The sequence below is a fragment of the Typha latifolia genome, chromosome 6, assembly GCF_019914945.1.
Source record: "Typha latifolia isolate L0001 chromosome 6, TyphaL0001v2, whole genome shotgun sequence".
Lineage (NCBI taxonomy): Eukaryota > Viridiplantae > Streptophyta > Magnoliopsida > Poales > Typhaceae > Typha > Typha latifolia.
Genome location: NC_133091.1, coordinates 13,264,281 through 13,280,965, shown reverse-complemented (window position 1 = coordinate 13,280,965; position 16,685 = coordinate 13,264,281). Strand labels below are relative to the sequence as shown.

Below are 16,685 nucleotides of genomic sequence, written 5' to 3'. Positions count from 1 at the left end.
GTATCGGATACGGATCAATTAAAAACAAATCCGGCCCGACCCAAACCGATAGCGTAAGTTATAATGATCTCCTCCCTATCTATCGTGCCGCTGTTAGAAAAGAAAACAAAAAAAACCCTAGCACGATACCGGCGGCACGAGAGGTGGAGGGAGGCGATGGCAACGTCGGACGCCGGCGGAGATGGCCGGAGTAGACGGCGGTGGAGTGGAATCAACTGTTAAGAGGAAAAATTGACGACTTGGAGCTAAGATCAACGGATGAGGAGGCGCTGGAGTCCACGGCGGAGGAGCGAAATCCTTGCCTTTGACCAGCCTTCAACTTCGAACGTATCCTTTACCGCTAGTATAATCAAGAAAGGGGCGTTGACCTACCAAAACGTGTACTTTCTAACCCCAGTTAAGCGAAGAATGCCCAAGCTTCCATCTTTTCGGATGCCCTACAACTAACGCAAGCTTGCATCCACCACCGGTAGTAGTTTGAAGGAGGAAATAGAAGCAAAGAAGTGAGAATTCTATTTGGGATTGCTAAATGTAAGGTTAGGCTTTTGTAGTCACTTCTAATCAATAATGAGTTGTACTTATCAACTGTTGTTGGATATCTTTAGTTTTGAACTTCTCGTGTTCAGTTTAAATTAGAACATGAAAATATATTATTTAAGTTTTCGTTATTTGGAAAGGGTCATAAACTTATCTATTATGGACAAGTATCCAGGTAGCTGAGATAATAGCTTACATGGATTCTTTATGCACTGCCTATACTTGTTTAAACGGACGTTAAAAGATTTCTCCATGATGTGATGTCTCATAATATTAATTTCATTACTGCCATAGTTTCTTTCATAATGTTTCTATCAAGAATTCATTCTTTATTAATCTATTCCTACTATCTACTATCTTATACCTTCTGACCAATGCAATTTTTTTTTTCACAGATGGATCCTCTTGAACTAGAGAATAATGAAGAGCATACTACAGAGACATTCACTGAGCAGCTACCGTTATTAGGCTCCCCTGGTATAGACGAAATCTATGATGAATCACCAGTATGCCCCCGTATAGGTGATGAGTACCAGGTGGAAATTCCAAGTTTAGCGACTGAAGCTGAATGCCACCAATTAAGGTCTAGCCTAGCTGATAATGGCACCATGCTTGGTTTTGAATATCCTGTTGCACTAGGGCTAGCCATTCCACTCTTGTGGGTTCACCATCTAAAAGATGACGTCAAACGAGAACAGGAAGGGTATTCATGCTCCGATCCTTCTACTCTTGAAGTTGAAGGTAAAGACTATACAAGGAAGAAGGATATTCAGGTTGATGTTCATTGCAGTATAATGAATGGAGTTACATCAGGAAATTCATTTCATCATGGTGCACTTCCTAAGTCAGCATTGAAAAGTGAATTTGCATACAACCATGCCAATGACGGAATGTTCACAAAAACTACAGCCCAAGAATGCACCACCTTAGATAATAGAATAACTGGCAACCTTTTGATGCGTCAAAAGAAAGATGAAGAATACATTCCGCTGCCTTGTCTATCAGCTTCCTCTTGGAATGATGTGGAAACAGAAAGTTTTCTCCTAGGACTTTACATTTTTGGGAAGAATCTTGTTCAAGTGAGAAGACTTTTAGAACATAGAACGATGGGAGATATATTATCCTACTACTATGGAAAGTTTTATAGATCTGATGCATATCGAAGATGGTCAGAGTGCAGAAAGATAAGAAGCCGGAGGTCCATAATTGGGCAGCGTATTTTTACAGGTCTCCGGCAACAGGAATTATTGTCTCGTCTTCTGCCTGCGATATCAAAAGAAGTCCAAGAGTCTTTGCTGGAGGCATGTTTCTAACTTTCCTTAACACAGATTGCTAAATTTGCAGTTTGGCTTTGTGCTTTACATGTTTGAGAAATTAGAAATCTTAGACTTGTATCAAACAAAAAATATGTGGTGATAATAGTCCATATCTATCTTCCATATTTCTTAAATCATCTCAAAAGTTATATATTGCATATGGATTCTGCTGCACATGTTACTACAGCATTTCATAATCTTCTTCCCTTCCCTTTGTTTTGTGAAATTTCACTGCACTGAGTCTGGGATTATACAGTAACTTCAGATGATATCCATATCATATATTAGGGGAGGACTAATATTTAGAGAAGAATTCAATCTTCAAAATCATTATCAGAGGAATAGCAATTTGGTTCACTGCTAGTATAGTTTCTTTTTTCTTCCTTTTTTCAAGTTGTATTGCTAATTTTTAGTATACTGTGACACATGTGAAGGATTTATGAGAAGGTTTAAAGCAACTCGTTCTCCTATTTGTTCTTGTGATCGACACAACCAGTAGTACTTCTGCTGTCTAGTACTTCAGCAGGTCTCATGCACACACTAATTACTCCAACTTATGAATATATTTTGCCAATAGAAGACTCTTATTGTAGTAATAGATAATTTTCTAAGCCTCAATTGCAGCTGCAATCTTAAAAGTCATGAGCAATTCCTGGTTTCTCTGGTGCATGTGAAGAAAAACATCTATTTTTTTTTTAACTTCTACTTTCAATCTTATAATAGTCTTTAGTTATCCACTAGGATATTTGACTCCAATCTGTTGTGCCCAAGTTATTGGTGATTGTATACATGCAATAGCCAGCCAAGAAGAAAATATATTTTTATGGGAGCAAACAGATGACGGAAGCATGAAATAATTTCCTCCCTTGTATCTTCCTGCCCTTCTAGTCTTTGTTTCATTTCAATTTTTTCCCTGGGTAGATGGAACTCAACAACAGATCTTGACTTGTAGTTTATTTTTGAAGGTATTTATTACATCTAGTGATCTTGAGCCTTGTCTCTTTAATACATGCATTATCAGGCCCTTTAAGAACAACTAAGATGCCTATTCTAATTTATTGAAGACTTGAAAATTGTTCAAATGTCAAAGGATTACTAGGGAGTCTAATAGTTGATTTATGCAGAATTAGATATCTCGATGTGGCATGAACTGAGATTTTTTAACCACCTCAAAAGGGGTTTTATCTTATTGATTGTTTTTCCCTTCTTTAAGTTGATTGTTATCTACCTTGTTCATTTTCCTTGGATGCTCGAACGTAGAAGAATTATTCAAATCCCCTTGTTGTAAATTTGTAATTATGTTTGTTATATTCTTGTCCATGAGCTAAGTTATGATTTTCTTACAAATAGCATTTTCCTTCCTGCTTGGTCAACTTTTTGTCTTTATTACAAATACTCCTCCTCACTATATTAATGGCAGGACATTAAGAAATTTAACGAAGGAAGAGCTTCTTTTGAGGAATTTATCTTCACTTTGAAGTCTACAGTTGGTATGCAAGTTCTTGTAGACGCTATTGGAATTGGTAAAGGGAAGCATGATCTCACTGGTATTGTTTTGGATCCAGTTAGAACAAACCAAGGCATATATATCCGCCCTGAAATACCCATTGGAAAAGCTTGCTCCTCGCTTTCATCTGGACAAATAATAAAGTTTTTAACCGGCGATTTCAGGTTAAGCAAGGCAAGGTCAAATGATCTTTTCTGGGAAGCTGTTTGGCCTCGCTTGCTTGCAAGAGGGTGGCACTCAGAGCAGCCCAAAGATCTCAGTTCAGTTGGATCCAAGCACTGTTTAGTATTTCTCATGCCAGGTGTTAAGAAATTCTCAAGAAAGAAACTCGTGAAAGGCAATCACTATTTTGATTCTGTTAGCGATGTCTTGAGTAAAGTAGCATGTGACCCAAGGCTCCTTGAGTTAGACATTGATGGAGTTGAAGGCAGTATCAACTCCAGGGATGAAAATGGGTGGACGACAGACACCAAATTAGATCAAAATGGTCTCTCTGATCAGCAGCGGCACTGCTACCTCCGTCCTAGGCTTCCAAATTGCAATTCAGAACTTCTGAAATTTACTGTTGTAGACACTAGTTTTATTCAAGGTGAAGGAACATTCAAGTTGAGAGAGCTAAGGAGTTTGCCTGTTGATGCCACATATAATTATGAGCCTTCAGCTCATTCTGGTGAAACTGGGAATGGTAGATCCATGGGGCTGTCAGACTCAGATGAGAGCTCATCAGGTGATCATGAAGATCCCGACCGAGGTACATCTGATGGCAAGAATCTCAAGAAAAGTGGGGAAAACTTGGCAGGCAAGGGAGTCCAATCTGATGCATTTAAAAATATGGTTGCTGTTTCAAGCCCAATTATGCAGAATAATGGTCATGTTTCCAGTGACCAATTATATGTCTTAGCCAATGAGAATACTGTAACAGATGTAAATTGTCACTTCAGTCATCGGACACAATCTAGTCAACAAGAATATTTATCCCCTGTGTCTAAGCGAAGAAGATTAGCCACCTGTAAGCGTGAAGGAAAGGTTTGCCGTACATTTTCTATTTCAAAAGGGCACCAGTTGAAGAAAGAGGAGACTCAATACAATTTGGATTCATCTAGAACAGGTGAAGTACATGGAAAGGATAACCCTGTTCAAAGGAAGACAATTATGAACACTTGTACAGATAGCCTACATGAAGAGAAATTTTGCATATCTGTTGAAGATCCTCATTTCATGGCTCCTGTAACTGAGATGAAGGTCTCAATGGAAGAGCCTCAATCACGCACTATAATTGATCTCAATATACCACCAGATTATGAGATTGGTGAGGTATGTACAGCTTTGTCGAATAAAAAGGATGGTGCAAAAACAGATAAACTTGTGTGCTCATCGGATACTAAACTGCCGCATGATGATTCCCAGTCGACGGAGATCTCTAGTGAGGCTCTACTCAATCAGCATTCTGAGTTGAACTCTCGGAGACATAGCACCAGAAATCGGCCACCTACTACAAGAGCTCTGGAAGCTCTTGCATGTGGGTTTATTGGTACAAAACGGAAAGGTAGGGACATGAAAGGGCCATCTTTGAGCAACTTGAATAACAGACCCTCCCGAAGGGCTCGGAAGTCAGTGGAAACCCCAGTGTTTGTTCCTGATTCCACAGTTTGTGGAGTTAGTTCTTGCATTGGAGATTCAAATATTAATATAGAAGAGGGGGAGGAAAGCAAAGCTGATCAAACTATATCATTAAGTGGGCCCCATGCTCAATCCGATAGAGAAGGGACTAGTGAGTTGCTTGGAGTACCTTAAGCTTGTATGCTTGTTGATCAAAGGCAATTGGTTGAGTTGGGACATTCATCCACTGGTCTTAATAATTGGTCAACTTTGCAGTTACTCAGATGCCCACACAACACAGCACCCAGTCTTGAAGACACTAGAAGTGGTTAAGGGATATATGTCTGTCAGAAATCAATTCAAAGGTGAATATAGAAGTGGTTAAGGGAAATTTTAATCACTTCATGGCTTCAAGGTGATGCAGCAGTTGGTATAGAAGATTTTATTTCCAACTTAGATGGAGTAAATTTATGAGAGGAGGCAGGATTCAAATCTCGCATGGCCAAGTTCACCGGAAGTATCACCTTTCTCGAAAACAAGTTTCAGGGGATGTATCATGAAGCTGGCACATCCGTCGACTTCAAGCAATTCTTCATTGTCGTCCTATTTGTTCAGTGACAGTTGCTGCTCAAATTGATTTATTCATCATTTTTTTGACTGAATAAATTGCAGAGCAGTTGTAACTAATTTGTCTCTCGAGGTCACTTGGAAAAACTTGGTGGTTTCATTTGATAATGTAGCAGTCAGTCATAATGGGGTATGCTCCCTTATAGTAAAATCCTAGTCTTGCAGAATCAAATGGGTTATTGCTTACTTTGCAGAATCAAATGGGTCCTTGAACTTTGTTTTGTTGCACCAAATCTGAACACTTCAAAGATTCTATTCTTGCTTTAGAAATTAGTTAAAATTGATAGCAGAAAAGGTGAGTTTCGGATCTGAGATGTTGTGAGCCTTTTAATGGATTTTCATTAAAAGGTGTCTCTTTTATTAATTTGCCAATTTAACTATCAGTCTAAACCTTCATTTGTTTTATCATTTTTCACGTCGTAGGTCCAAAAGTAATTTCATAATTTCTAGAGTATACATTATCGTTCCATTAATCAAACCCTTTTCCGATCCTCCGAGAGAGCTTTAGTGCCAAAATAATAAATTTACGTTTTGGTTCTATTCTTCTTTTAACATATTTGCCCGTTTATATGTTTGAATTTTTTAAAAAAAAATTATCGTAAACACCCTATGTTTTTCTATTTGTTATTATTCATATCTACCATTTGGATCTGGTATTTTAATTTTAAAAATCTCCCGTCAATTTTTTTTTTTTTGGGTGATCAATAACCTTATAAATGAGTTAGAACTTAAAGTACACAACTGTAGATGCGAAGTGTGAAATATTCTTAATATTTTTGAATGAATATATTTTAGATCAAGATAAGAATAAATAGAGAATTAGATTTTAAAACCAAATTGGCTAACCAATAAGGCACTAAAACTAACTTCGAATACATAATTTCTAGAAGAGCAAACAATAACTAATAATAATAATAATAATAATAAGATTTCTCCAAATTGGCCTTCCTGAAATAATGGAATGCAAAACAGATTAAAAAAAAAAGAATCAAGAAATTGGAAAATGTCTTAGAAGGTGTTTTTGAAAGTAGTAGTGTTGGGATGAAATGGAGTTTCTTTGCATTGAGGGCTTCAATGACGAACCCACCACCTATGGTGTTCTGTAGAGAGATTTTCCTTTGAAAGACATGGTCATTGCAACAACCCCTCAACAGCTACCACATCCTTTGTGAGCAGTAGTGCAGCAGCAAAGCATCGTTTGATCGAGATTCGATCTCTCCAAGCTCCAGGTAATCTTTAAACCTTAAGTGGTTGGTCTCCTCTTCCTCGGCACGTAGCAAGTAGAGACCGTTAGGAGCAAATAATAACCCTCAAAAGTATAGATTAAGCTCGATATTAATTTTAAACCAATTTTAAAGATCAAACTAAGCTCAGTTCAAGTCATGCTCTGGGCCAAAGAAAAAGGATCAATTTTCAAGCCTAAAGTTAAAAACTCAAGCTGAGCCAAGCTAGAGTTCATTTATTTTCCCTTTGATACATTTATTTTTTTAAAATTTAACACATGAAACAAAGTGCATATATTTTTTTTATACTAATAATTTATTACAGTAAAATACACATAATTTATTACTATTTCCAAACAAGAAAGAGTTCATTTTATAAATTAGAAGAAAGAGAAAAAAATGCACCAAATCAAACGATGCACCAGTGCTTAAAATCTAGTCCAAACTTACTACAATATCAACCACATTAAAATATACAAAATTAACTCTAATATTTCCCCTAAAAATGAAAAGCACATACACACAAGTAAATATCAAGAAAAGAAGAATCTCAAGACGGTAACTGTAACTATGAATTAAAAATCAAAAAAGAGGGGAAAATGAAATCAGAATTACATTTTATAAATAAAACAAAGAAGAAGAAGAAGATAGATCGAGATATAATTTCCAAGAACAAGCGATTTGGGTCGAATCCAGGCCCGCGAGATCAAAGCCCGAAGGCATCAAAGCGAGCAGACATGATGACCCATCCTTCAATCTCTGTGCACATTACCATGCTTCCTTCTTCCCCATTTCAATCCACAAGTCCAGAGCATCGGCTTATTGTGCACAGACTCGTTTACAAACTTCTCCAAACAGGAAAAAAAATACGATCACAAAAACACGAAATAATCGAAGAGTATATGAATGTTTGTTTCCATTGATCAGATAATTGTAGTCTGATTTGTTCGGTCGACACTATAAAACTTTCCGACAAACTTTATCATCACATCAATGGATAAGATTGTGAACAAAAACAAAAAAGAAAGAAAGAAGAATACGAAAACTACGGATATTAGAAGGCTCAGAAGGATCCATTGGTATCTTTAATCAGAGAAGTATGCGAATACCTCTCAGAAAATAGGTAGATTTGCACATCATAGCCTCAGATGTCGAAAGTGAGAGAGAGAAAATTATACTAACAACAACAAAAGAATACAAAGAGATGCAGGCCGACCTAATGCAGAGCGAAAGAGAAGACGTCGAGTATATATATAGAGAGAGAGAGGGGGGGGAGGGAGAGAGACTGTTAGGGTTAGGGTTTTGGCTTGCTCGTTTGCTTTGTGAGGAAATTACGCAAATACCCTTACAAAATGTTCTTTCCAGTTAGGCCCTGTCTTCTCAGTATTTTCATTCTGGTCCTTATTCTTGCCCTTTTCGTCTTTTTTATTTATTTTTTGGATCGGACCCTCAGCTTTCAGGAGGGCTGTCAAAATTAATCAACCCAGCTCTAGCTACACTGGATAAAGTTGGGCTCGTTTGTAACTGAGCCAAACTTGAGTCATTAACTTATGCTCTAAATTCATTTATAGTCGAGGTTTGATCAAAGGTAGGCTCGTTAGGGATCGACTCAATAAGACTCTAAATATAAAATATACATAATTTAGAAACTATATAGTTTAGAAACATTAGATCGAAGATCTAAAGGTTCATATGCTTGATTTTGCTTCTCACGCAGTTAATTTAGGTTCAAACTCGGCTTTACTTGAAATAGGCTCAAAAATAGAGCTGAATTAAAACAAACAAATAAAATCTTGATTATATGACTTGGGCTCAAATTAATTTGAGGCCGAGCTTGGACAAATATCGGCCCAATTACACCCCTACTAGTCATGATTTGTTTTTAGGGAAAAGAAAAGAAAAAAAAAACGACTTGAATCTATCAATAGCTGTAGTTTAGGTCTGGATTAGGATAGATAATTGACATTTCACAAGTCAACAACTGATGCTCAGTGACAATAGCCACTTAATTTTCTTGTATTGCTTAAATAATGAAAAATATATTCGCATATCAACATCTCAATTTCTTAGCTATTACACTGTGATGCAGTACATCAGCAAGAAGGAAGGGGAAACTATATATATATTTTTTCAAATGAATAAGTTTGAGGTCAGCCAAACAGAAACAGCATGAGGTTAAAATGAGTTATTATTGTTATTTTTTCCAGAGAATGAAGAGCTCTGTTTTTAAAAAAAAACTATTGATGTTCTAATAATCATTTATCTTAATTAGCAAGTAACTTGTATATTAGTATTCCTGTATGTCTTCTTTGATAACAACAGGCACATGAGGTTCTGATATAGGATGACTCAACCTCAGCTGAATACTCACATGTTTTATGCTAGAATCAGCCTTCAGTATCTCCTTTTCGGCTTCCTTTGCAATGCCCATGGCATCCCTTAAATTCAACAACCGATATAGATGTTTAGAAGAACTGGCATTCAGACATCTAGCTTTCCAGAAATTCAAATAAAACATGGGTAAAATGGATTACCGAATCAGCAACTGAGGAGGCATTGATACATGAACCTGAAGTAACACTTTGCCTTGCAATGAATGAAGCATTATGCTTTCAAGAGACATATTCTGTATCAAATAATATTAGTCACAAATCTGAAAGTCATATAACCAAAACGACACATAATGATAAATAAATAAAAAAATCAGATTTTGATAATGAGTTCAGGGAATGTATAAGATTTATAAAAAGAAATAAGCTACTTCTGCCATGATATTCAAAGTTCTCATTTTGTCCCCATGTTATCTTACATATATCCTTCAGACCCATGTTTTGCTTACCTTATTCAGATTTGTCAATTGCTCGTTCAGACTCGTGCCCTATATAGTCTTGTAGAACATGCTCAGACTATCTTAATTGATTTTCACAGTTTATCCACTATGGGTGTTACCTATAAATAATTCTAGATAGTATCATTTCTTATTCTACTCTTGTTTATCTCAATGTCCTTATTTTCCAACATGTCATTTTGTATATACTGTCTTCTAGCCTTCCAATATTTGATCCATAAAAGCCTTCCTAGTATTATTACCTTATCTCGGTTCTATATATTTGTATCTCAAAGACTCAAATTGAAAGTAGATAAAGAAATTACGGATCTCATGGCATGTACTCACTTTCTTACTTATATTCAGTCAGGATTTTTTCCCCACCCAATCTTTTGAAGATTAACATCAGATTGCCAGAGGAAATTCTCAACTCTGTTGGAATTGTCTCAGCTTTTAGTGGTGTTGTGCCCAAACCCAAAATGTGGGAAAGAAATTGATATTGCTTCTGTACTCTTTCCATTTTAACAAATAACAATTCCTCAGCAGAAGTTAGATAAGAAATTCAAAAAGGTACATGCAGATGCCCTTGATTAGGTAAATAAACTCATGCATGTTTGCAAGCATTTCTTGACGGATCTACCTATTTAATTGCAATCCATGCCTTTGCTAACTGTGGCAATTAAAATGTAATTACTGCATATGCAAGGACCAAAATAAGATGACATTGTACCGTTGAAAAATGTGAAGATATAATGTCAGAAATAATGGTTTCTGCATCCTGCTGCCTAGAGATAGTCCTCAGATATCTTTGCTCCATGGCCTTCAAATTCTTTCTTGGGTCCAATTTGGAAGAGCACTCCAAGAATGAGGGATCTACATAGAAAATTTAAAGCTTAAATTGCCAATTACTAAACAGGATAAAAAGAAACAAAGCAAACTGCAATACTAAGCTCCAATGATAATTCACGAGTACATGGAATGGAGAGAACCCATACTCAACATGACAAGCTCTTGATCCTAGTAATCCATCATGGTGCCAACACTCAGCAAGTGTCCAAATTATGAGGTAAACTCACTTTCACTAGACAAAATATCATACTGGGGAACACCATATGCTTTATAGGAACAAAAAACTGTCGCCTCACACACTTCTCAACAATTTTGTCAATTGAATCAGCTAGAAGCACTTTTCTTCTAAGATTAGAAACATTTAGACATAAAATTATGTTAAATTCAAGAGAATGGTGATCAATTAGATACGTCAAAAGCATTCACAAGCATGCACTCAACTAGTTCAATGTAACAATCAAATACGAAAGGCCATTCGTAAGCGACTAGAACCTACAGGAAAGAGATTATAAGCTACCTATGTGTATGAAAACTTCAGAAACGTTATCATGAGATTTCTCTATCTGATGGCGTACAGTTTCACCAATATCATGCGCAGCACTAACACTCAAGAAAGGATCTACCTGATACACCAGACAATTAATAAAATTCAGATTTAGTAAGAAAAAAGATCATAAGTTTTATAATTTTAGATATTAACAAGTGGTTAAGATGAAGAAAATAATTGTGAAAAGCACATATGAGACAAAGTTTAAGTAGAGGTCTCTTGATGACGTGGACAATTGCTTCTGAACTTCATGACAAGTACATAACAACAACTTCACAAGTAAACAGTAATTAGGCATGTCATAAGATGCACAAGATACAGAAATGTTTTCATATTTTCATTGCTCTAGTTACATAGTGTTAGCATAGAAAAGAGATACTAACTGCCTAACTTTTGAATTTACTTTCCTATAATGTAACTTGGCTATATTGCAGAGACCAGTTTCCATGTTTTTCAACCTCTCTGGACTCACCTGTCAGAGCACTTCCATAAATTGACTAAAGAAGCTTCAAACAATTGAGCCCTGATACGAGGTGTTGGAGACACAAGGTTATCAACGTCCATTGTTCCATAAAATAAGTCAGAATAGAACCATTTCATTTATGTTATCAATGCTATTGCATCTACAACGACTCTGCATTTTTTGACAATTTTAATCATAGTGTAAGCATATTTCACTTGCATTTGACATATTAGTTCCAACTAAAACCACCAGTGGGAACGTCTAATGCATTGCCGATAGAGTGGCCTCACAAGATCATGATTTTCTTATTGTATGCTATATGGAGAAGATGTTTTGAATACAGATTCAAGCATTTGGCACTCTTATTGAGAAATGCAATAAAAAAGATGATTTATGAACTAAGAAAAAGGTCCTAGAGGGGTCATACCTCAATGTGTACATCAAGATACAAGGAAGTACCAGCTTTTCTTCCCCTCAAGCGGTGGCATCCCTTAAGATATACCAATAGAAAGGCAATCACAAGTCCATCATTATATAGATAAAAATATACTTTGATAAAATAACAGATAATGTCGGCATACACATAAAAAGACTCAATAAAGGCGTCAGCATGCCACAAATGTTCAAAATCCTAGTAAATGTTTCTTAGTGCATAAAATAAAATTATGTCAAGCAACAAAACTGATCGTGAATAACAGGACAGAAACACATCAACATATTGTAAGTTTGTAACTGTCAACCCTAGCAAGTTGATATCATATTTATACCCCCTGCAAAATTGGCATCGGTTGCAGTGATGTATCCAATGACTTTAATGAATTAATTCAACTCTCGCTTGGTGGTTACAACCTACTAAAGATCATTAATGGTGGAGTACTAATTACCAAGTAAAGATTAACATCTGCGATGTGAGGAAGATCGTAACTGGAAAATAATGGAACTGCAGTAATTCCCAAAGGGGGCTGCCACACTTTTAACCATCATTCTATTGACCTCACTGGTGTTATTGGAAAAATCAAATGCAGCTCTTACTCTGTGATCTTCAGTTTACAGTTAAAGATCAGACTGGATCCTAAAGTTCTGCTCTTGAATAGTTAAACAAGAGCCTCAAATACTCAGGAGATTCTATAAACCTGTGCACATGCTTATTTGGTTCTTATTTAGCCCAAAAAAAAGGGAAATTCTGATTTCTCATGGAGGGAAAAATAGTGCAAACTCTAAGATCAGAATTTAAAGTGGTCAGCTCACTAAATTTTGTAGGCCAGTAATCTAATTTGTCCTACATAAGTTTTCTACCCGCCCTAATGGTCAAGCAGGTCTGCTCCCAAACCTTTAAACAAAGGTTTCTAATACTCTTTAGAAATTCTATTAACTAGCGTGCATGTTTATTTGGTGCTTATTTACTTGCAAAATAATTGAAATTCTGATTTCTGTCTACGTACCAAGGAAAAAGATGAGTACTATGAAAGTGGAATTATATCAATTAATTGCTCAATTCCCTAAAAGTTGTGTGCCAGTAATCTAACTTCTGCATCAGATCTCCCACCCTAATAGTCAAGCAAGGAAACCCATTCTGCCCACACTAACTAGTAATCTATTCATGTGCACCTTGGTAATTTTTTTATATATCTGATGCTGTGCCATCTGATTCTTACCTTGTTGTATTAAAAAAACAGAGGTGATACATTGCTACATCGACTATGAGGCAGATGAAGGTTGAAAAGCAACCCATATTCATCCATGCATATCTTGGTTAAAAAGGTTAAAGAAACAGACGGGAGTTGGAGACTGATATCTTGAAGCGTTTCTCCGACTTTTCACCTTGAGGGTAAAATGAGGAAAGTGTGGTTAATGTAATTTTTTTTCTCTCATTTTCCTAAGTCAGTTAGAGGGAGTTAGTCTACCTTGACACCTTTTCCTAAGTTAATGTAATATTGACATATTTGATTAGAAAAGGCCATTCAAGTTATTGAATATTTGAATCAATCCCAAAAATTTTAAGCTCCAAAAACAATCCCTCTATAAGAATTAAGACATAAGTGCATACAACTATAGCACAAAGTTTCAAAGTGCAGAAAGGAGCATATAGTCTACCTTGACACCTTCAACTTGAATAATTGTTTGCTTGATAGGCTCCAAAACAGATGGTTCTATAGCAGCATCAACTAGTTCTAGTACACTAAATGCAATAAGTCAGTTAGAGGGATGCACTTATTAATGGCATGCATCATTGTAGCCTCATAAGTATTGTAAACATCACACATTCCAATAACCCAAGAAACTAATCATAAAGGTCAGAGTTTCTCGAGAATAGCTTTGACCTAGATTGAAGATGGGCTACCATGGCAAGCAGATACTGTATACGCCAGACAGATCCATATGAAAAGCAAATAATAAGATATACCTCTGATATCCAGTCTCTATACCAGCTTTCAGAATCATGCCTGACACAACAAGGCCAGCAAATGGATCTAAAACAGGTATTCCAATAATAGCACCACCTGTTTTTAGAAGACAAAAGAGACTATGTAAATCTAGTGAACAGTTAAGATCAAAAAATATGTTGTCTTGGGAATGCACACTTAGCTAGTGCAACAGATAAAAACTATATCATTAGTAAGCTAGGAACTGGATTTAGTAGTAATGCACAAGCAGAAAATAAGTTCTAAGAACAACATAAATTATTTCATCAAAAGTCATATTCGGAGAAATGAGAAAGTTGGCCTGTTTCTCAGGTAGAACTATAGAATTTCTGCTTCACTTGACTGATCCAAGTTCCACATATTCATGTTTATCTTGAAAGGAATGTATTGCTCATTTAATCACCACAATAGAAGCAACCTTACATTACTTACAGACTAAAAGATAATAAAACTAAGATTGAAGAACTACGAGGTCAAGGATTTCTTACCAACCCCAATAAGGGCTACAACGGATGAAATAGCATCAGAACGATGGTGCCATGCATTTGCTTTCATCAGTCCACTCCCTACCCTTTCACCAGCTCTCTTTGTGATCCAATAGAGCCTAGATTACAAGACAGTAGAGACATCTGCCTTCAGCCTTGAACATGTTAACACAGATTTAGTACAAAAATCCGGATCATACTTACCCTTCTTTCACAGATATTGCAGTAATTGCCATACTCAATGCTAGGACTGGATGATCCAAATCTATCCCATGATGATGGCCACCATGATTATGTTTATGATAGTCATGTTGCAATATGTTATGAACCATATCTGGAGCTGAGGTCAGAAGACCCTGAAAATTTAAGGAAAAAAAATTGTCTGCACAAGTATGTTGCAATGATAGAAAAAAAAAAAAAAAAAAGTAGCATCCACTAGGAACTGTGGCTCTAGTATTAAAAATGTGAAACACATCTGCCAGACTATTGGCTATGCAACGGAAACACAAAATCTCATAAGATGGTTTTGCCAAGATCTCCAGTATTCAAAGAAAACACTAGTGCTGACTCAGATCACATCTAACCTTGCTTATTTTCTGCTTTCTTTTTCTTAAGATTTCTGATAATTAGAGAGGCACGAAGAGTACAGTTACATGCAAGAAGACCATGTTTGGAGCCCAACTAGTATTTGCTAAGGAAAAGCAGTGTACCTGTAGAATATCAATAGCATGCCAGGCAATACCACCTGCGGTCACAAAAAGCATACTAGAAATCCCCAGAGTTCCCAGGCTCTCAAACTTACCATGACCTGGAAAAGAGTAATTTCAGATTAACACACATCATCACAGGACATAAAATACAGCTGAAACTAGAAATTTATTCACGGAAGCTTAGAACGTTCTTAGTAGTCATAAGCATGACATATAGCAGACATTTTGCAGATTTTTTGTATCCAAGCTTGTACAGTCGATCATAATTTTATGGCAAGAACAAAAATTCCACTCACCTAAGCAGAAAAATATTGCAAATTTAACTTCGCCTGGTCAAGAAATATGAATTCCAGGCCATGATCTAAATGACAATGATGACATTTCTTGAGCTAATTCTCTAGAATCCGAATGCTAAATAACCACTCACCATAAGGGTGATCTTCGTCCTTGGGAGCCTTGGCAGCTCTAAATGACACCAGAGCAACTCCACTGAGTATCTGCGCTCCAATTATAGCACAAAGACCAACTAAAATTAAACTAATAGTATATCTTAGTCACAAAGGAAAGCCAAATCTTGGCAATTATTGTGCATCAACTACGTAAAATTACACCCTAATCAAAACATCACCAACCAAGAAAACGAATCAAGAGGCTCAAGAAATGCGAATCATACGACGTCGGACATGGAATGGGCGGCGTCGGCGACGATCGCGGTGCTGCCAGAGAGGTATCCCGTAACGGCCTTGCCGACGGAGAGGGCGACATCGGCGGCGAGTCCCAGCCGGAATATGCCCTCGGCCTCCCCAGAGCCTGACACGTGTCCGCCGTGTGAGTGGCCGACGTGGCACCTCGTGGTAGTCCGGGAGTGGTTCTGGTGCGCCGCCGGGTGGGCGAGGCGGTGACTGTAGAGGGCGCGGCGGCGGTAGCGTAAGGCGCGGTGGAAGGCGGTGAGATTAGAGAAGCGGAAGCCCATCTTGGGGGTTTCTCGCCACTCTTTTTTTGCGTACTGTTTTCCCGTTCCGCGAATACCGCTTTCAACTGTTCGGTGGTTCTTGGAAGGAGACACTGGGAGATGCTTCGCCATCAGTGGCGGTAAATATTTTTATAATTTATATATATATATATATATATATATATATATATATATATATATTCTAAGAGAGAATTGAAAATTCCAAACTTACTCCTACATCACGAGCCTCTTTTAACCATTCTGCAAATTTCTTATCGACAAAGTTAAAAGTCTGAAGCATTTTACCAAATAATAGGAGAAATAAAATCTTTTTTGTTCATCACGATGACAGAAATTAATTTTGATAAAATGTTTATTGTTCCACTTGGTATCAAATTCTAGTAACTCTCTCAATTGCTAAACAGCTACAAAGCTCAAGTGGAAAGGATCTCCCCCCCTGCTCACTATCCAGAGATAAAAGGAAAATGCAATACCAGCATATTGGTTTGGCCATGAGAAGCAGTTGACTCTGTTTATATAATTGACTAGAGATTATTTCCAAATCTGATGCATATTCCCAACTAATCTCAAAGCCATCACCTTCAGCTTCCTGTCTGAAA

At 36.9% G+C, this 16,685-nt stretch overlaps 2 protein-coding genes and 3 non-coding genes across 6 annotated transcripts; 1 reads left to right on the top strand and 4 right to left on the bottom strand.

Moving 5' to 3' along the window:
- Window positions 1–89: 89 nt before the first annotated feature.
- Window positions 90–5,758, top strand: LOC140791039 (uncharacterized). 2 transcript variants are annotated; one of them, XM_073141395.1, is made up of 3 exons: window positions 90–531; window positions 933–1,838; window positions 3,274–5,758. In XM_073141395.1, the coding sequence occupies exons 2-3, from the start codon at window positions 933–935 to the stop codon at window positions 5,152–5,154; spliced, it is 2,787 nt and encodes a 928-aa protein (XP_072997496.1). In that variant the 5' UTR covers window positions 90–531; the 3' UTR covers window positions 5,155–5,758. The 2 variants fall into 2 exon arrangements, with proteins under 2 accessions (XP_072997496.1, XP_072997495.1); XM_073141394.1 differs by having other exon boundaries at window positions 90–536.
- Window positions 5,759–7,486: 1,728 nt separating this feature from the next.
- On the bottom strand, window positions 7,487–7,597 carry LOC140791592 (small nucleolar RNA snoR100). Its single transcript, XR_012109600.1, has one exon. It is a non-coding gene; the product is annotated as a small nucleolar RNA snoR100 (small nucleolar RNA).
- Window positions 7,598–7,726: 129 nt separating this feature from the next.
- On the bottom strand, window positions 7,727–7,805 carry LOC140791581 (small nucleolar RNA Z155). The gene has a single exon (XR_012109589.1). It is a non-coding gene; the product is annotated as a small nucleolar RNA Z155 (small nucleolar RNA).
- A 59-nt stretch (window positions 7,806–7,864) lies between these two features.
- On the bottom strand, window positions 7,865–7,958 carry LOC140791580 (small nucleolar RNA R41). The gene has a single exon (XR_012109588.1). It is a non-coding gene; the product is annotated as a small nucleolar RNA R41 (small nucleolar RNA).
- Window positions 7,959–8,791: 833 nt separating this feature from the next.
- Window positions 8,792–16,201, bottom strand: LOC140790800 (metal tolerance protein 2). Its single transcript, XM_073141067.1, has 12 exons — window positions 15,787–16,201; window positions 15,541–15,610; window positions 15,114–15,211; window positions 14,608–14,759; window positions 14,407–14,522; window positions 13,900–13,996; window positions 13,590–13,674; window positions 11,923–11,985; window positions 11,003–11,108; window positions 10,367–10,509; window positions 9,344–9,435; window positions 8,792–9,247 (listed from the first exon to the last, which is right to left on the bottom strand). Exons 1-12 carry the CDS (start codon window positions 16,195–16,197, stop codon window positions 9,097–9,099), a joined length of 1,584 nt encoding a protein of 527 aa, XP_072997168.1. The 5' UTR covers window positions 16,198–16,201; the 3' UTR covers window positions 8,792–9,096.
- Between the last annotated feature and the right edge of the window lie 484 nt (window positions 16,202–16,685).